This window comes from Podarcis filfolensis (assembly GCF_964270895.1).
Source record: "Podarcis filfolensis genome assembly, chromosome: 2".
Taxonomy (NCBI): Eukaryota; Metazoa; Chordata; class Lepidosauria; order Squamata; family Lacertidae; genus Podarcis; species Podarcis filfolensis.
The window spans coordinates 92,413,599-92,434,603 of record NC_139605.1 but is presented as its reverse complement, the minus strand read 5'-3'; the positions used below and the strand labels follow the sequence as shown (position 1 = coordinate 92,434,603).

At 40.6% G+C, this 21,005-nt stretch overlaps 1 protein-coding gene across 13 annotated transcripts; it reads right to left on the bottom strand.

Annotated features, from left to right (window-relative positions):
* Positions 1 to 814: 814 nt before the first annotated feature.
* Positions 815 to 20,955, bottom strand: LUC7L3 (LUC7 like 3 pre-mRNA splicing factor). 13 transcript variants are annotated; one of them, XR_014544348.1, is made up of 14 exons: positions 20,824 to 20,955; positions 16,809 to 16,875; positions 15,057 to 15,096; positions 14,713 to 14,857; positions 13,330 to 13,407; positions 13,147 to 13,251; positions 11,812 to 11,973; positions 10,135 to 10,412; positions 9,144 to 9,304; positions 3,152 to 3,292; positions 2,938 to 3,046; positions 2,468 to 2,623; positions 2,058 to 2,158; positions 815 to 1,478 (listed from the first exon to the last, which is right to left on the bottom strand). XR_014544348.1 is itself a non-coding variant. In XM_083598224.1 (12 exons), the coding sequence occupies exons 1-12, from the start codon at positions 20,920 to 20,922 to the stop codon at positions 2,575 to 2,577; spliced, it is 1,434 nt and encodes a 477-aa protein (XP_083454350.1). In that variant the 5' UTR covers positions 20,923 to 20,955; the 3' UTR covers positions 815 to 2,574. The 13 variants fall into 13 exon arrangements, 6 of the variants coding, with proteins under 6 accessions (XP_083454350.1, XP_083454351.1, XP_083454347.1 ...); XR_014544347.1 differs by having other exon boundaries at positions 815 to 2,158; XR_014544349.1 differs by lacking the exon at positions 2,058 to 2,158.
* Between the last annotated feature and the right edge of the window lie 50 nt (positions 20,956 to 21,005).

The following is a 21,005-nucleotide window of genomic DNA, read 5'->3' as shown; positions in this document are numbered from 1 at the left end:
AGACAGACAAATGAACTGAGGAACAAGTAAAAGTTCTGTTTTCTTGTCCTATGTTCTTTATAATATAATGCTGTAAAAACGGAATTGTTTTGAGAAGATAAACAATGGAGAAACAGGTTTAAACAAGTGCTTCCTGTTACCAGTTTTTGTTCTAGAATATTGCTTGTTGCATAGTAACGTTAGTTTGAAAGATGATATAGCAATGCTGGTAACTAAGCAAATCTATGCATTTAGAAAACTATTTTTGTAGTTTTATATAAAAAGGCATGTAATGCAAACCAAACCAACAGAAAACGATGTATTTATGTGATGCTTTATCCTGTGAACCTAAGAACAATTTTCAATGGCAGCTTTATTTTTTGCACAATCAACTTGTAACAGGGTAGCCAAGAGTTTTAAAGTGGCTGTTAATTAAAATTTTGCTTTAGGCACCACCTCATAATTCACTTGTCATGAAGCTGTGTGCATTTGCCAACATGTCTTCTAACAGTTGATGTAGGCCCTTAGTTACTTTGCGCTGACTGGATTACATAGAGAAATACCGCGACAAGGTTATTAGTTTCCTTTTGTCTGGTTCCTATGGCTGACAATGCGTTCTACATGCTTTCCTGTATACAAATGGCGGGTTACGGTACATAAAATGAGTGGAGTATCGGATTATATGGTCGTCTGTTCCTATTCTCGCGTCTAACTTGATACTTCACTTCTCTCAAATATTATGCAGGTTTGACTTTGACTTTGGCAACAACAAATATTTTTATACTTAACTATGTATCTTAGCGCATATCCAAGAAAGAACACAATCACATGAAAATTGCAGTGTTACCTCTTTATCTTTATTTACACTTTTTAAAAAGCTATGGAAACTACTGGGACAGTAATTGGTTATGTAAATTTTGATAAGAGAAATACCCCAACCTCTCATTTTGATCTGGGGTGGGGGCATGTGGATAGACAAGAATGAACTTGAACACATTTGATTTATTTGGAAAGAAGTCTATTTAATATTAAACACTCAATGACAATCAAATGTGTAACAGAAAGTCATAGATACTGTATTTCCATTAGGGTATATCAAGAAGCCAGGTATAGCTTTGTTGTAAAAATGGGGTTTATTTTAGTTGGAGTCACACAAAATACTAAACATTTATCCTTGTGTTTCAAAGTTCAAGAATGAAAACTTGCAATTAAACACTGAGCAAGCCATGTGTTCAGGTTATGTTGGTTTATCACCTTAAAAGTCTTATAGGAAAAAAATGATAACAGGACTTAAAATTCTCAGTAGCATGTTTGCTTATTAACTTCTCTCTGCATTTTGAGAGGTCACAACAGTCCTGAATTAATTTTTATTTTAAAAAATCTAACTGAACTTTAATTTTTTTTTCTATGCCACTACAGCTTTCTTTCACCTCATTTTAAAGCAGATCTTCGTATTAAGCAGTCTTCAGGCTTCTTCGCAGACTTGTCACGTGGTTGTCCTATAACGCAAAATGTTGGGAAAAGAGAGTCAGATAGCGGGAACAGAGATTACTTTCATTTGCCATTCCTAAACAGCGTCTGCTTGCTGCCCGCTTAACTCCTCAAAATCATCTCATAAAAATTACACCTAACACCCCTGTGTATTGGACAGTTAAGGACAAACATGACGTTACAATTCACCAACCACTGTTGTTGGGAAGCCATGTATTCCAACAGGGCTTGCACAGAGGTCAAATGCAAGTACCACTGAAACGAATGGAGGGTGTGCAACATTAGTGCTCAGAGGATTGCACTGTATGGCTTAAATCCTATGCACATTTACTTGGAAGTAAGCCCCAATGAACACAGTGGAACCTACTTCTGAATAAGCATGCATAGGCCTGCACTGTAATGGGTTAGGGGTTCTTAGAAGATAAGCTGAAACTATATTAACTATGTTGCAAGGAAATCAATCAATCAATCAGCTGGTTTTATGACCCTGAGAAATCACAGGTCAAGACGGGGCAATTATTTATGTATAAGATTAGCTTCATTTAACTAACAATGTGGTTATATACATTCTTGCCATTTATATATACCTATTGGGTGTTTCTGACATTGGCCTTTATTTTCATTTGCCTCCCAAGTCTGGTATCAGCCAGTATATGCTGCTGTGTGCCATGGCTGCCTGGCAATTCTCCTACGCAGTAGGAAATTATAAACACATACCTCTTAAAGACTTGAAATGCATTGAATGTTACAAGGCGATTATTATGTAGTATTTATTGCATTTAATAAAGATATCTAATTCTGGGCAGCACTGCATCCCTACACACAGTTGAAAGAAAATTCCAATCAAGTTAATATCAGGTTAACAGTTTCACAATATATGCACAAAGATTCCTTTTCACTTTTTGTAAATAAAACACACAACAGTAAGCTTAAAGATTACAGGCAACAGCATTCAAACATGGATGTGGGTAGAGAAAGGAGTACCTGGCATGAGTACCTGCTTAGTTTGACTGAATCCTTGATTTTTAATTTGGCTTTTCATGGGCCGCTCACAACACCAACGCTGTGTGAGGTATGGTAGTCAGCTGCAATTATTCATAAACCCTACACTTCCATCAATCCAATGCTACTGGCTCTCGAGTTACAGAACAAACTGCATTAGAATGCAAGGCAAAGCAAAAAAACTAGAAACATCCTTGACAAAGAAATACTAGCAGTTTATATAAAAACAAAATAGTCCAACATGTGCCTCTAATATTAAGTATTAAAGCAAATGTTTCTGATGCACCAACACAATATGGACTTAATTACAAAATCAGTTCAAATTGTTAAAAAAGATAATAAATCCCCTAAAAATAAAAAATAGGATAATTAACTTCTAAGGGACTAGATTACAAATATGTTCCCAAGAGGCACACTAATGGGGGTATGAGTCTGCTACAAAATAGCCGATACAAAACAATGTACCTCAAAAGATTTTGCAGGACTACACTGTGTTTTCCTTCAGAAGTTGCTTTAGCACCTCTTCTTACTTGTTGACTTAGCTCCATCTTCATCTGTACATACTTACGCTGCACTGTTAAACAGTAACAAAAAGCCCTAATCAAAGTTTGAAATAATGCACTTACCTCTGTCTGATCTGAGGTCATATCAGATCAGTTTTAATTGGACTGAGTGTCACCTTCAGATTTAATGTCTTCACTGGTCCCATTGACCTCATTCTTAGCATCGCCATCCTTGGAGTCCATGCTTGTGTCTTCACTCTGTTTTTCCCGACTACTGGACTTCACACTACTTTTTTTATCATCAGATCCCCTCTTTTCTGCCATGAAAGAAGACATTGACCATGGACTTCACAGTAAAGACACACAAGGTATCACGCTTTTCAGGGGTGAAGTATATGCCGAGACATCAGCAATTGGCTGTAAAATTGCAAACTAGAGATCAAAGTTATAGTGCTAATATTGAATGAAATATTCCACCAGAAAGAACAAGAACTGAGTTCTTGAGTTCAGAGGGAAAGGATAGCACAGAGGGGGAGGCAGAACTGCTTAAGATTACAATGCAAATGTCACTGACCTGTTTGATAGTTCTGGTCAAAACCCACAAGCCATGTACATGCTACCTAACTGAAAACTACCTGATGTAAAGGCTAGTGTAAAATGCGTCTAAAACTACAGATTCATCATAGTATACGACTTTTAATCACTTAATTTAGCTCAAGACCATGTACAAATTTGGGGAAGGACCGTAGCTCAGTGGTAGAGCATCTATCTGCCTTGCATGCACAAAGTCCCAGCTTCAGCCTCTGGCATATCCAAATAAGGCTGGGAAAGACTTATTGTCTGATATGCTGGAGAGCCACTGCTGGTCAGAAAATACTGAGCAAGAGGGACTGTTGGTCTGACTCCTGTTGGCAGCATCCTCTGACCTCTGATGCCAACACCTAATCTGCTGGCCAGGGCGGAGAGCCTGCTGGATCAGGCCAATGACCCATCTAGTCCAGCATCCTGTTCTCACAGTGGCCAAACAGCTGCCTGTAGGAAACCAGCAAGCAGGATTTGAGTACAAGAGCACTCTTACCTATTGTGGTTTCCCGCAATTGGTATTCAGAACATGTTTGAATTCTTGACCTCTCAGACAGCATATGCACAGAACAGTTTGGAGCAATTTAATTTCTACAGGATTACGTATTGATCTTAGGTAACAAACCTTAACGTATAGGGTTAGATCCAGGCCTTACTTCATTTGTGGGGATACTGCAGCTGACAGAGGAAGGAGTGGTTTTAATTATTTCTCCTCAATGCAACACCCTGCGCCACCTCTAACTCTGTTCTGGAGGGTTGGAACATCTTCTGGAAGAACATGAGAGGTGGGGCTGGGGGCTGCAGAGAGGTGAATTGGCGAACGTTACCTCTCCTCCCACTCGGCTGACAATATGGATGGAAGGAGTTTCTTTCATCTGGGAAAGGCAAAGTCTGGATCCAAACCACAGAGCTGATTTTGATTTGGCTATTTGAATCAACTATGCATATTACTGCCTGAAGTTTTAAGGACATTTAAATTCTGTACTGTTTTTTTAGATCTGCATGCTTATCTTTTTGATAACCCATTTTCCCCAAACCTTGTCTCCATGGCTTCAAGAACTATTCTCAAATGGTAGTGCCTGCTCTTCCCTCACTCTTTTTCCAGAGCCCATTCCCACCTCCTTTACCTTCATTTGCCTGCTATGCCCCATCACCTCACCAGGATTGGGGATTGTCTCCCTACTTGCCAACCACTGCCAAGAAGAGAGAAAGTAATCTGTGTAAGTGCATTATCAGGCTGAGGTAGCGCTATAAGAGAATCCGACAATGGATTGGCTGCCAATAAAATTAGTAAAGCCAGAATAATGAGTTTACCTGGAGAAAATAAAAATTTAAGACAGCCATGTGTCCTTCTCTTATATTCAATGCATAGCCCTTTACGGTGGGCAGTTTCCATATCAGACATGGTTACCAGGTTTTTGTCCCATTAAAGCACTTATTTATATATAACATGCATATAGTGTAAGACGTGTATGCTGTACACTGAAATCACTTGGGTATTTCATCAGCATGATGAACCAAAATTCTTTTTTAAGCATCCAGATAAAGTATATTAGATGTTTTGAATGGCTGTATTTAATGCAAGAGCAAAGAACAAAGAACAGGGAACAAACAGAAGAGACTGTCAAAGCTGTATGGGTGAAGTTTCTGGAAAGGCATACTTATCGCCTATTGCAAGAGCAAAAGATTATTTTGAAGTTAGTTTCAATTCCTTTTATCAAGAAAACTTAGAACAGCTTGATTATGCAGATAACAGCCAAAAAAGGGGAGGGGGGAGGAACTACAAAGGAACCACTGCCTAAGGGAAAACACTCAATATTTGAAGCTGAGAGAAAACCAGTCATCAAAGTCCAGTTAGCTTTGGAACTCTTAGAGGTGTCTGTTCCATGTAATAATTGCCTGGATAGGTTGCACTAACTGACCTTTTTGAAAGTCTTCAATTTTTGCTTTATTAGGTATCGCCGATTCACATGTAGATCCACTGAGGAACAGCAGTCTTGTTGCCCCGCAGAGGACTAGCTGTCAGTCCAATAAGCTTATCTTCTGTCCTATGTAGATACGATAGAGCTCAACAGCCCTTTAAATGGGCAAAATATGTAGATTCTCCGGAAGGTGTTTTATTGCTTTGAGTTTGGACAGATGGGGGAGAGAGGCGTTTTTCTTGGCAACTGTTAAACAGTTATTGACCTATTGGCCTGTGAATTAAAATAGGAAGCTATACTATGAAAACTTTTTTTGTCTACTCTACGCTAAAGTAGTTTTATCTTTGATTTGGTAAGTAGAGCTCAGGGAATAATTCTATTTGTTGAAAGATTTGTTACCCACCCCCATAGAATATCTGCAAGGAGTATAATCCTTCTACCTATTTCTTGAAAATTGCTTTTCTGATCATAAAAAGGGAAATAAAATGGGCACACATACAGTACAAATGCTGCAGTGCCATCTATTCAAATACTGACTAGCTGTGCTTAAGTAAGAGAAACTTAACTGTTTCACTGGATAGGGTCAGAAAGCGGGGTGGGGGGGTGGAGTGTTTCACTCTCAAGTTAATAGAACTGAAATTTTATTTTGTATTTGTTCAGTTTCTCTCAGATCTGGGGGGTTTTCTCACTATGAAGCTCCAATTTACTGCAAGGCAACGAGCAAGATTTGCTGAAAATTCCAGTTCCTCAATACCAGACCAGTTGAGAATATCTATACACCTATCTTCACTGAGGATTTCTTCAGAAAGGTCCTGTGTGTAATTAACTGAATAAACTTAAAGCATGCTTTCATAAGTGCAACAGAATAGAATATAGAACATGTAAGGAGGACAGACATTAATACAGCTGCTTAACAATGACTAACAATTTTTTTTACCAATGCTCAAGTGACATGGAAGGAAGTCAAATTCCAAGTGTAACCACAATCACAACACCAAAAGAATTGTAGGAAAGAAAGTGGAAAAATAGCAAGAATAGTATTTAAACACACCCTCAGCTGGCGTGTGCAGTGTAATTGAGTCACACCACTTTTTAGTGTTACAGGGTGACTGGGAAAGGGGAAATGAGCTGTATATTCTGCAAACTAGGAGGTTATGACTTCTGGGCAGATATCTTCCCGTGTTACTGGTATAGATAAATGTTATTTAGCATTGCATACCATTAAATTGTGAAGTGTTCTACTAAGCTACAAAACCATTAGTTTATACCCAAACTCAGTTTCTTGAAAATCCAGACAAAAGGCATTGAATAGAAGAGAAAGAAGCAGTCCAAGATTGTTTAAATGGAGGACCCCCTGGAGATAATAAAATCACTATTTATGCAAGAAGTACATTGTTATTTCGAGTCACTGTTGTCTTCTCTAGAACCAATGAATGCCATAATAGACTCTGCAGCCTATTCTGATGCCCCATTTTAGAACAGTACCTACACACAGCTGAGTGCATCAGGCTTGCCTCACTGGGTCAGAACCATATATTTGTACCATTCCCATTACTCTGCTTTTATTAATCACAGTCCTGGGAACTTTGGTAATACTTCCTTGAGCAGGAATTCATTCAACTTTGCATTAATAAAAAGAAATACACAACCAACATACCAAAATGAAGATTATTTCTAGAGGCGATTAACAGGCAGTCATATCTAATTCATGACCATCATTCTATACATACAAAAGATGCATAAAGCAGTGAAAAAACTCCAAGCTTCTATCCAGTAAGGAGACCTTAAAGGGATTTATGAAATACTATCCAAAACTGAGGCAGTGAGGCTTGGAGAGGCTGGCTGGCTGATGACCATTTTTAAAGGCTTCCTTTCAATGTGGGGACCACAAAGCTTTATGCAGAACACTAAACATTCATATTGTTCACCACTAAGGCGGCAATCCTACACACCTACCTGGGAGTAAGCTCAGTTTAACTTTGGGGCTTACTTCCCAGTAGACAGGCATATGATTGCAGTGTAAGTGACCCACATGCTGAGAAGGGAGATTCCAGTGTATCAAATAAAATAATTTAGGGCGGAGCATGTATACTAACAACCCCAGGTGAAACAGGCCATTTCCCAAATTACTTTGATAATGGGCTTGAAAATGGGAGGTTAACAGACATATCTATTATCAATAGAAGACTACACTGAAAGTTGTTCCAGAGGCCAGAAATTTACCCAACATCTTTTAGACAAGAGGTGTACCTCTGACCTTCGAGGTTTTGCAAGTATCCCATTACATGGCTATGTATGTGCGTGTCATTTAAAAATGGGAATTGAAGCTAACATGGATTCTTAATTTGAGAAATCGGGCTTTCATGTTATTTCTGGGTGGACAAAGTAACAAACAATGGAATGATTCACAATGAGCTTCAGACTTGTGTGCTCCCCTCTCCTGTGTGGTCAAGAGGAACAGTTCAGAAGCTTTTGCTTACTGTGGCTGATGTATCACCTGGAGTGATATACTGTGGTTTCTGAAGCTGGCTTGTTGAAACCAAGCAAGGTTAGTCCTTACCACAATTTCATATTCAAACAACATGGCAAACTCTGGTTAACTAAAAGCAGAAGCTTATGAATTCTTTATCTCAGCTTTGTAGGAGGAGAGCATATGAGCCCAAAATTTGCTAAAGTCCATCATGTTGCACTAAAACTTGATTACCATTACATGCTAATACGGACAGTGTATCTGCAAGAAATCAGCCAGTGCAGTATCCACAATAAGGAAAACTACTACACTCATTAGCACTGATTTTAAAAAATATATACTTAATACCTGAAAAATAAATAACAAGCCAAGAACAGACTTTAGTTAGGCTCTCTCATATTCCTAAAGTGTTGGAAATGCAGACGAGGTTGAATAATAAGCCACAGAGGCTGAAGAAAAAGTGTTCACCAAAGGGAAGCAACTGTAACTGTACGTAAGAACATGGAACAGTAGTGACATACCATCTTTATGCACCATGTCTTCAGGAACAATCTAAATATCACACCAATTTACTGTTAGTATTGTTGAGTCTGCAAAATGGAGGGGTGGGCAGAAGGCAGATCAGGATTGATTGGTAAATGTCTGGGTTATTTACAGATCAGGATTTCTGACTCCTGGTTGTTTTACAACCACCACCAAAAACATGGTTCTGAATATACTGTTGAATTTTGTGTGTGTGTGGCAGGGCAATTAGCTCTGTTTATTTCTGGTACTCAAAACAAATAGCTGGTCTCAGAATGCTTAAATTCTCATTTTATTTATTGCACAGCGTGAACCAGGCTTTGGTTGGTGGATCTCAAGAGTTCTAGCAAAAAACAAGTAGATCTGCAAGCCTACTGCTTCCCCACCCCTGGTAACACACACCTAAAGACAGTAACAGAAGACTCAACTGAACTTAAGTTCACAGATGTAGAAAAACTGAGGTAGTATGCAGCCAAGAGACACTCATCTACCTGGAATCTAAGAGTTTTATATATAATATGCTACAGTACTGGAAGGGAGAAGGAAAGGTGCATCAAGTATTTAAAAGTTTGTATTTAAGAGTTCAGAAGGAATCTATGGGGGCAGCAATCACTGGAAGATCATGGCACAGCTCTGCAGAAAAACTATTCTTCACCAGTCATATGAACTGACCTTTTTCCTTAGATTTCCTGTCTTGTTCTCGCTCTCTGCTTTTGCTTCTGTGCTTGTAAGATTTCCGATCCCGACTCTTTGACCGCCTTTTGTCCCTGCTACGTGATCTATGTTTTCTGTCTGACCTATCATGGCTTCTGCTTCTGCGTCGATCTCGACTCCTAAAAATGTAAGAAGAATGGGTGGAATTCAACCTGGTGCTAATGTAAACATTCCACCAATGAAAGGATTTCTTTTTGAACAATGGGACATTCTCCCCCCCCCCACATGTCCCTAGATATATTCCAGGGGTTCCCTCAACTCTCTGGAGCAGATTTGGGGATGGTGTGGGGAACGGACAAGGTGGGGGGGCAGTGTCTCATTGCACAAGCAGAAGTCATTCTGCTCATGCAGTCATTTAGTTGACTATCCCTAAAGCACTTCCCTAAATTTATCACAAGTAAACTTGACATAAAAACTTGACACATCCACATATGGACCGGCAAAATTGGGGGGAGGCACATTCATAGTTAAACGAAGCTTTGATATAAACTACAGTTTTGCTGCAAAGTGCTTAGTGTAAAACTGCCTTGAGAAATGTAAGCCAAAGTTTGTTCAAAACTGGTTAAACCCTATTTATGCCAAGTTTTCAGATACAGTGGTACCTCGAGTTACATACCAGAAATATTTCTAACCCAGAAATATTACCTCGGGTTAAGAACTTTGCTTCAGGATGAGAACAGAAATCATGCAGTGGCGGCGCAGCGGCAGCAGGAGGCCCCATTAGCTAAAGTGGTGCTTCAGGCTAAGAACAGACCTCCAGAACAAATTAAGTTCTTAACCTGGGGTACCACTGTACTTGTGAGGAATTTTAAGTACTGAAAACCTCAAACAGTTTCTCAGGAATACAAAGTCTACACCTTTAGATGTTCTCTTGACTCATCAACCATTTCAATTTATTCAATTAACTTCAAAGAAATCTAATGTCCTTAGCCCCTTCCCAGACAGGTACCTGCTTCGTCTTCTGTCCTTGCTTCTTGATCTTTTATGGTCCCTTGACCGACTACCCCTCCTGTCAGAAGTTCTGCTTGAATGTCTGCTTCGTGAACGACTCCTCTTTCGTCTCTCTCTATCACGGGCCCTCTCTTTTTCTTTTTCTTCTTCTTCACGCCGTCGCTTTCTTTCCCTTTCTTCCCTTTCACGTTCCCTCTCTCGCTCTTCACGTTCTAGTTTCTCTTTTTTTAACCGATCATCACGCTCAGGCTCTTCAGTTCTCTTTCTTAATTTTTCCTTAATAAGGAAAGTATTACAGAAAGGTTACTGGAATCATAGAATTGTTGAATTTTAAGGCACCATGAAGATCATCTCGTCCAACTCCCCTGCAATGCAGGAACCTTTTGCCCAATGTGGGGCTCGAACCCAAAACCAACTGGAAGATTTCATGCTTCTTAAGAAAGGGCAATACTCACTACCATGACATGAATTTGAAACACTCTTTAACAGTCTATTTCAGATAAAATTTAAAGCATCTCCATTATCTGGTAACATTAATGATAACGTATATACAAATAGAATCATAGAACTGTAGAGTTGAAAGGAACCCCAAGGATCATCTAGTCCAACCCCCTACAATGCATCCATGACAGATGGCAATCCACCACAGAGCAATAGGCTGTATCTCTGCACACAAAGAACATTTTTGAAAAACCCTGTTCAATGCAAGAACAAAATTGTACTGAACACCTTGTCCTCAAATGTACCTTGATTTGGCAGATTAGAATCTCAGCTAGCTACAGTTGGATGCATTATATGTATACATTTATGTGTACGTATAGTGCTTAAAACTCCACAGAATAGGCCAGCAACCAAGTAAAACCATTTCAGACACCACTTGTTAATTGTTGGTTAAAATCTGGATACATTTATCATAATATGTACCTAAATTATGCATAGAAGTGCCATGAACATATAACATTTTGTATGGGACAGTTCTAAGACTGTCAATGCTTTTTACTGAAACTCGTGGAATAACACCAACTTCTGTCAGTCTTAGCTCAGTAAACAGATCCGAAACTGCAAACACCTATATCAATCCAGTTATTTTTATCTTATTACTTTCTCATCCTATGCTGGTGGCTATTTTGATATATTGTTTAACTTTTGGTTTTCCCATTCCCCATAAATAATAATTGACACTGGCCCACTTTGCACATAATACGAAGCCAAACCAGAACTAAACATGAGCAAGCATGTTTATTCTGTGATAAATCATAGTTTACTCATGAACCCAGGTTTGTGATTCGCCTGGAAGAAAATGAACCATGAGTCCTGGTAGTTCTGAGCAGACCAGAAGCAACTGCCATTTTTGCTGTAAGTACCTGCATACTTGCTTGCTCATGCCTAACCATGGTTTGGCTTAGGGATATGTATGAATCAGGTCAGTATGTACTTTAACCTTTGTGTAACATGGATGAAAATAAAAATAAGTCAATACTTTTATCTGTTGGTAGTATTCAAGAATATAAGCTGAGAAGTTCACCTACTTGGTATCACAAGGTTCTGAGTATTTCAGTTCATAATGGCACATTCTAAAATCATTTTTATAGTGGCATCACCACATACACAGGCTATATGTTGACAGTATTGCCAAGCACATGCAGATCTACATATACATGCAGATTGAACATACTTTTAGTTCTTCCACTGTAGCTTTAATTTTTGCGTAACCCATATGCTGTTTTCCCATCAAGTGATCATCTACCCTGGATTGTGCATCTCCTACGATTAAAAATGCTCCACAGACTTCACAAACTTCCATCTGCTTTTCCTGAGCTGCAAAGCTCTCAATTGTCTGGAAACAGAAGATACTTGTTAAAACAGATAGTTACATTAACACTTTATTTATTATTTACCTAACAACAATACAACTTATTTTTCAAATTCTTAACCTACCCCTTGGCATGCAAGCAGCTAACCAATTGCTATAAAAATACACACAATTTCATGCCCAAAGCAGATCACAAGATTGGTCTAACTGCATTATAATTCAAGTGCAGGTGCATCTTTAAAACAGAGCTTCATGCAATTCTATCTGCAAAGCAACTGACAAGCATATTATTCCAGCTGCACCCAAATAGCATTTAACAACCCCTCTAAACCCAAGGCTGCCATCTGATAATAAGAAACAAGTCATAATCTTCCATGGTGTTAAAATTCTACTGGGTTCATTTCAATTCCAAAGGCTTATTGAAGTTCTAAGATGGTCTCTATCCCTTAATAGGTCAAGAACAGGGATGTGGCCAAGATCTCCCTCTTTCAAAGTGTTTTCTGCATTCCTGTGTATCTGAGAGGATATTAACCCAGTGAGGGACACATTCTAGGAACATTATTTATTCTAAACATTATGTTTATTCTAAACATAGAGCGTTGTATCCTGAAAGTACCCCTACCTTCTTGAACAATTGAAGGGGGGGAAGGAGGAAGAAGTGAAAACTGCCCCCCTCCCTGTTCTGCTACTTCTGAAAGCCTCTGCTGGATCAAAGAGCTTTGCACCAGTGAAACGATGCCACTAGAAACAATCCTCCAATTTTTCTGGTCCATAAATTGATTTGTCTTTATGCAGGCTATTACAGTCATACCTTGGGTTACAGACACTTCAGGTTGCATGTTTTCGGGATACGGACGCGGCGAAACCCGGAAGTACTGGAACGGCTTACTTCCAGGTTTCGGTGCTTTGCGCGTGCACAGAAGCACCAAATCGCAGACGCAGCACTGTGGGTTGCGAACATGCATCCTGCACAGATCACGTTCGCAACCCAAGCATCCACTATAATCTCATATACACATGGTTAAAGCTCAATGACTAATAAAGTATGAAAATATTTTGGTGGCAATCAAAGAAACTATTTATTCAACAAGTTGGAAGAATACAAGCTGGAAAAATAAGGCTTTTGTGAGGTCAAGTTTATTTGACTGTATTCTGTTGGGGCTTCCAGACTTAGAGAAAAACAGGACTCTTACTTACCGAAGTTGTAGATCTTAGCAACTCTCTTTCCTCTTTTAACTGTTCAACAAGTTTCATCATGCCTTGAGCCTCTTCCACCTTTCCTTCAGAACCTAGTTCTTCAATCTAATAGAGAGAGAACAAAGTTAGTATAATGTCTTGATCCAACTTTATAAACATTTCTGTATGATTCAAGACAATTACCTGTTGTAGAAGTACATCAATCTTGTCAGTTAATACTTGAATCTTCTCTTCATTTTTACCAGTAGGTCCTGCTGCTTGCTAAGTATTAAAATAAAAGTGACAACAGACACCTAAAAGTTACAAGTGCAACAAAACACTGTTCTGCTTTGTCATGTCCACAGCACAACTGATATCGAAGAGTAAGTTGTAAGAAGAAAAAATTCCACAATAAGTTCATCTACATCAGAAGTGGAGAACCTTTTGGGCTCCATGGGCCAGATCCTTATCAAGAGTGGTCTTACAGGCCAAATATGACAGGTGAGTGACCCTGTCTACCTGTCAAAATCCCTTGCTAGAGCAACGTTAAGAGGGATGAAACTGCTTCAGATAATGGTTTGCCAAACTGCTCTCTGAAGCCCCTCCCTGCCATTAAAGTTTGCTCCGAAAAGGTTAAAAGGGCAGGGCCAGCAGTAAGGGGAATCCCACTTAGTGTTGGAAATGGGTGCACCAGAGATTCCTATTGAGTCTGAACTCAGAAGGATTGCTCCCCCTTTGCAGCAGCTGATGTGAAGAGTGTGATCCTACTTAGCATTGTGCAGTGCTTTGAAGGCTCCTGAAAACCAGCTGGTTGTCAGAGATTTGGGGAGGTGCACAAGGCAGCTATGGGCAAGCCCCACAGTTAATAGGATGACATCAGATGTAGGGCAGGTAGACATGGCTTGCCCCAAAAGTCTGCAAGGCCAATGGGGAAGGCCTGAAAGGCTAAGTCTCATCCATGGACTGGAGGTTGTCCACCTCTGTTGTACATGGTCTCTGTGCAGTCCCAAATATGGGTTCTGCACTTGCAGGGTCCCTTTCTGGAAATTCTGAAAGCTAAGCTTTCACCCTCCACACTGTGGCTTCCACCTACCACTCAGTTATCTCTTAACCACCAGAGCAACAGTACATATTTAGAAACTCGATTCTGACGAGTTCAAAAGTTAGCTTCAAACTGCACATATATTTGTTTCATCCAAGTGTGGCTTATGTTGTATCCTGCTATTCTTGTGTTTGTTCAGTTTTAAGGAACTTATAAAGCAGTAAGTGAACCGTATATACATTGAGAAACACAGTTAAGACCGGTAATTCAAACTCCTGGTCAAGTATGTATATCTATTCTACTTTAAAGAACACTTATAAGAAAATACAAAGGGTGGTATCCAACATCACATAAATGGGCATCCGCATGTGCAATGAGACTGCTCCTCTTCCCCTCCCCTCTGCAGGCTCCCACACTAGAGTAGATTTGGGGCACATTACAGAAGTGCAAGGGAGAGAGGAAAATATGTTCTGTAAACAGTTCTGCAAAAGGATATCACCCAAAAGACCATATATGTTTAACGTGCCCTCTGCTTTTGTACTTACACCTGAAGCCTGTTGAGTCTGAGACAATGCTAAACGTGCATGACCTCTTCGAATTCGGCGTTCCACCTCTGCAAGCAAGCTCTGTAAATACCGAAGGAAGTCTCTTTCATAGCCTACTTTCATGAATCGAGAACTCTTCTCATACCTGACAATGTTAAAAAAGAAATGATTACATTAAACTTCAGATAAAGGTCATCTCCATATTACCTAACAACGAAAGACTATACGCTATCCACCTCGTGAAATTTTAACTGAGGATTTTTTAAAACCTCATTTAAATGCTTGCGTTATTGCTTAATTATATTTATTAGCTTCTTATTAATTATAACTACTAACACACTCACTGTTTTCTGAGGTTTTCATCATGAATTTTCTCACAAGGACCTAGAAATAAAAGCAATAATGATGATACATCCAAATGACTTTCTGATAACACTATGCCAACAAAGACCTGGATAAAGTTCAACAGTTTTTAACCAAACTAATGTAAAGATTAAAACTGGGGTGCCTTTCCACAACAGTACTAACAGTTCTAAATGACTTTCTAGCATATTGCCATTAGGCTGGCATAGTACCAGAATGACTGTAACCTGATCAATATTCCACCGACACACCAGAGCAGGGCTAAGGTTTAAAATCAAGCGTCATTTGCTCAGAGACAAAATGGGGTGAGGTAGGGTACAGATTTGCAAGCCTAAGGAAAGTGAAGCAATATATTTCTATGAAGATTCAAGTGTACTTGGCTACATATTTGTTTTTTCAAAGTTTGAATGGAATCAGTGACAGCAGAAGAACAAGCGCATCACACCCCTGCAACATTTACTGAGCTAATAAAGAGTGGTTATGAACCTCTGGAATACAGAAGCCCACGACTGTCGAGGCAAAGAGTTCCAGAAAAAGAATGTACTGAAGAGATCTTACCTATCAATTTAGAATGCTACAACAATTCCAAACCTTGTTGGTGGCACATCTTTAAAATACACACCCATGAATATCTGTGATATTGTCCTGGTACAATTTTGGTATGATCCACATTAAAAATCAGAACGCTAGTGGAAGTCTTAGGAACACTGCCGTTGGATCTGAAATGTGAACTAGAGCATGACAGCACTAAAGCTGACAGTATATAGTTAGCTATGGAGTAAGGCCATAAATGATGGAAAGATTGGGAAACTATTGCTAAAGGGTTTTTGCAAGAACCTGGAAGTTTGCATTTTGATTCTTTGACAGAAGCCATATACAGGCGTCCGTCCACTTAAGCACAATTGACTCACACACAGCTGTGTATACAGGTGCCACCAGAAAATAGACAGATACTGTAGATTCAAACTGGGAAATGGCAGGAGAGCTAGAGTCCTCAGAGCTCTTAAGGAGCTGCTACTGCTTTTCCATGCATCCTTCAGCTAGCCCCCGAGCTTTGACTCTAGTTGAAGAGAGTTGTGTGGCTAGAACTGGAGAGCAGGAAAAAACAAGTTTTTATAGGCTTTTTAGAGGGGGCTCCCCACTTACACGATTTTCGCTTATGCACATGGGGGCCCTAGAATGTAACCCAATCTGCTATGAATAGGAATGTGAGGCAGAACATTTTCTAGTAACTGAAAATGTTCCCCTCCTCCCCAGTGCTTCATTTTTCTTTTGAAAATTTTCTGTTTTATAAGCTCATTAGAAACAATGAACAGATCCCAACTGCAATGAATGTAGAGAACATTAGGTAAGCTTTGCAGTTTTCTTTTGCTCTATTTACTAATTTCAAATAAAATAAAGATACCAATTACATCACTCTCTAGAGCACCAGAAAATGTTCCAAGGCAAATTACCCTAAACAGCATATGAATTTCTTTTGGAAAACTTTCTAAAGCAAAATTTTCTGGAAAATTCACATTAATGGCTCTGAACTTATGCAAATCTAAGATTTTTAGTCATCTTAATGAGATTATTTTGTGACAGTGTGTGTGTGTGTGTGTGTGTGTGTGTGTGTCTGTCTGTCTCCATCCATACATATAGGAGGTAAACAAAGAAAACATTTATTCACAGCAGCTTCGATCCATGACCTTGACATTTGCTATAATATAAGGGAAAAAACCAAAGGCACTTACCTAAGTCAGAACGGGTATTTGTGAATAATTCAGCTGGACAAAACCCACAAAGGTAATATTTACAAACCTGATTGAGAAGAAGAAACTTAAGTTACTTTCCTTACACATCAAATTTAGACAGACACAAAGCTGTAAGAGAATTAAGTAATTTGCTCTTGTTCCAGTTCCAATTCTCTTTCTTTCTTTCTCTCTCTCTTTTTAAACCAACCTGTGCTAATTTTGGCTGCATTTAAAATATCCTAAGCACAAACCATCTAGGTAAGCTTTACAGTATGGATGAGTACTGACTCATTTCTTCAAGCCCTTTTAGAGGGCTGTCAGAAGAGGAATAGCACAATCTGTCCTTTCTCCAACAACTTTTCACCTACCTGCATCAATTCCTGGTTTCCTATGGCTAGCAAGTAAATTAAGTAAAAACCTATATACAATACACTGTTGAAGAATTTCAGTCAAGAGCTGTTGATGACTTATGCTCTGCCTCCAAAGTCAGAGGCAGCGATGCTACTGAATACCAGTTGCTGGAATTGTCTACATCCAAACACAAGATGCTGTATTTTGGGGTTCTGGTGTCATAAAAAGTAAAGAAACTAGCAACTTGATCTCAGTTCTTCTCATTTAAACCATGTATGGAAGCACCTGAGGCTGCAATCCTACAGTAACGTAGCTCAGGGGCAGAACATCTTCTTTGCATAGAGGTTCCATGTTCAATCCCCAGCCCTTCTAGGTGAGGCTGAATTCAGTTTTGAAATCAGGGACAGTCACTGCAAGTCAGTGTAGGCAATGGTCTGACTCAGTATAAGGCAGCTTCCTATGTTCCTCAGTAGACAGCAATGCAATTCTAACTCCTAAACGCACCATCTGAGAGAAATTAGGATGTGGAATATTACCCTATCCTGGACTTAAACTGAGCAAATGACTCATCTTGGCATAAAATAAGCCAGCGGAAGTTATGTTGGCATAACGGGCAAAAAGAGTGTATGTCAGGGACAAGGAGAGGGATCAACACATTTACACTGCATATTAAATCCTTTCATTCACTGGTTCCACCTCCACAGCATGCCACCAAAATATAGGTGCCACTAAAATTCATCACACAGGAGCCAATGGAAAGGCAGAAAATGAATGTTTACACTGTCCTCCAACCTTGCCCCACCTCCAGCCTAGAACTGATAGGCTGCAGCTTAACTATGCTGGTGTATCTGTCTGGCTAGGTTTGCTCTCTCACACCAGTGAACTTAGTGAGACTTACTGCAGAGTAGATATGTAATGGATTGCTCTGTAAGTGAGCAGGAAATAACACCTTTTCAATATATCGTTAAAGAAACGTATCTACTATGTGAGCCACTATTTGACTTCGGGGGGGGGGGGGGGAGATCAAGGAACACTTTTTTGTGCCATCTTTAAACAGCTTCTATAAACACGGGGGCCAGTGAAAGAATGTCTGCAGATGACAGATTGCCCACGTGTAGTGCCGATATTTGAGGAAGATATTGGTACATTTCTCTGGAAATTTCCTAAACACTAGGTTCTAGCATGTGGAAATCAGAAACGTTTTCCCAACTGCACAGAGGTTATTCAATTTATATATTGGTTATATCAGTGAGTTGCTTTTCTCAAAGAGCGACCCTTAGCAACTTACATTAAAAACAATTAAGAACATCCAACAACAATCTACAAATACAGCTAAACAGATACAACAGATGAGGAGTTACTGATCCCACCCCACTAAAAGAGGCCACAATGCCACCTTTCAAATTAAGGAACCAGAGGCAAGGTAAAGAGAAAAGTATTTGCCTGGAGCCTAAAAATAAGATAAAAATGGTGCCAGGTGTGCATCTCAGGGAAGAGCATACTACACCCTCCAAATATCCTGTGGAGGGGGGCACACAACTAAGGGTCTCATATGATGACTGCAGGCTTCAGGGGAGCAGTGGTTCTTGAGGTACTGTGGTCCTCAACTACATATGGCTTTAAAGGTCAAAACCAGCACTCTGAATTGAGTCCAGAAACTGATAGCCAGTGCAGTCATGCCAAAATCAGTTATATGTTCAGACAGTTCTGTCCCAGTCAACAATCTGGCCTCTAAATTCTGCACCAGTTGCAGAACTATCTTCAATGTACAGACAACAACAATTTTGCATGTGTTTGATTGGTGTGTGATCGCCGACATGCACACTGTGGCCCTGAAAGGGGGCTGAACGGGGTGGGCTTACAGTACACATGTTCCGCCAACGTGGGGAGTTGCCTGTATAACACATTGCAGTAGTCCAACTTACATCATCAGAGCTTAGACACCAGAAGTTAGGTTGTTCCTGTCCAAAAGGTGATGCAGCTGAGCCATTGCTCAAAGCCATCAAGGCCACTTGAGCCTCAAATGATAGTAATGGATCTAGAAACACCCTCAAGTTAGGTACCTGCTCCTTCAGAAGGAGTGTGACTCCAACACGTTTTAGGCAGCCTGCCCAGAGTTTTCTAAGGCAATGTCATAACAAAGGAGCAAAATGCTTCTTGACATTATGAAATCAACAGCTCTTTATGTGTAGAGATAGCAAAAACTGTGTGTACTGTATGTTGGCTGCTAAAGGGGGAAATGTACTCTTTCAATGTAAATGAACGTTCACTGCTGTCAGGAGTTAAGAAGCAAAGCCTCTGGAGAAACTCAATGGTCACAAATCCCTAATTCCTGCAAAGTCTGCAGGAATTGTCTCACATTCTTTAGAAAAGCAAAATTTTAATTTTAGGAGTATTGCTTCTGATTCTAAGATGTGGTGGTGGCCAACAGTGGGGTTGCTTGGTTTTGGCTGGTGTAATCACAGCACTGTTTGTGGATAAGGTAGACCTGGCTACAACCACAAATGGTTTAGCTACATTCAGGCTGGGCAATTAGAGTTTGTGGGGCTGCCTTTGAACAACAGTCTGAAAACGTCGGCTGGTACAAAATGCAGTGCTTTGATTTCTGAGTGGGGAAGATGTGGGAATCATATTACCTCTTCCTGTGTATCACTAGGTGTCAGTCATTTCCCAGATACAACTACCATTACCATTATACTGTGTGCAACCAGGATACCTAAAGGGCCAGTTCCTCTCCTAAAATACAGTCAGTTACTAAGTCAAGTGCTGAGACTCTTGCCCATGTGTGGCCCTCATCTGAAGCACAGTTGGTGGGAACAGGTGGCAGGACCTTTGGCTGCAGCACTCAGACGTTAGAACATCCTGCCCCAGGTGTTGCATATCTCCAACCCCTCGCACAATACTTTAAATAAATTTGTGTTTTTTCAGACCTTTGGCCAGATCAATGCTCGAGTGTATTTCGGTCCCCCGCATGTTTTAGTTTTCAGCTGTGCCTGTATTTTGCAGCCTTATTCACTTCGCCAGATAGTAGTACTGCAATGCTTTCCGGTTGTTAACACTCTTAGGCAGCTGTGCTTCGTATTAGAAGGCGGTGGAACAAGCGATCTTAAAAGCATCACACCTTAAAAAAAGAGTTGAAACTACAGGATCGGTAGGCCCTTTATTAGAGCAGCGGGTGCCTCGCCCTCCCCAAAGGCCTCAAATCTCCCTCTCCGTGCGCCCCCCCCCAAAGGCAGACGCCCCAGATCCAGAGGTTTAGCTCTTGTTCGCTTCAACCACAAATCCTCAGCGTGAACATAACGGGGGTACAACCTTTCCTTGTTTGTCCTTCAACCCCCAAGGCCGCGAAACGAAACCCCGTTTTCCTCCCGGAAAGCCTTTTCGAGGCTCCCTGCCCATCGCGCCCGCTACCCGCTGCGCAGGACCTTAAGGTGCCTTCACCTCTTTGCCTGCAAGCTATTCTAGCAGTTAATAGCGGAGCGGCTCCTCCTCCTCCTCCCCATTTTAGGGTCTCCGCCAGGTAAACCTGTTCCTCGTCCTGTTAACTGGCCCATCTTCTCTCCCCTCCACTTTACCTCCGTCCCCCAAAGCGCGCGCAATAGGGCCTCGACCAAGCGAGGGCCGGCGATAGAGGAGGAGGAGGCCGCGTCTCGGCCATACTCACGCTATCGTGGTCCCACCGCACGTTGCTGCGCTTTTCATCCGGGGCCAGGTTCCTGTCCCGGCCCATAAGCTCGTCCAGAAGTTGGGCGGCCGAAATCATGATGCCCCGCTCGTCAAGTCCGGCCTCTCCGCCGCGGCCTCCAGCGCTTTCTTTCCTTCCCGCCGCCGCCGCCTCCGCCCGCC

What these genes read in the sequence shown, in the direction of transcription:
- LUC7L3 (XM_083598220.1), bottom strand. Translation starts at nt 20,922, where the DNA reads ATGATTTCGGCCGCCCAACTTCTGGACGAGCTTATGGGCCGGGACAGG. An exon ending in AGACTCAACAGGCTTCAGGT is followed by an intron (nt 13,408 to 14,712) that starts GTAAGTACAAAA and finishes TTTAATACTTAG; the next exon opens with CAAGCAGCAGGACCTACTGG. An exon ending in TTGATGTACTTCTACAACAG is followed by an intron (nt 13,252 to 13,329) that starts GTAATTGTCTTG and finishes TCTCTCTATTAG; the next exon opens with ATTGAAGAACTAGGTTCTGA.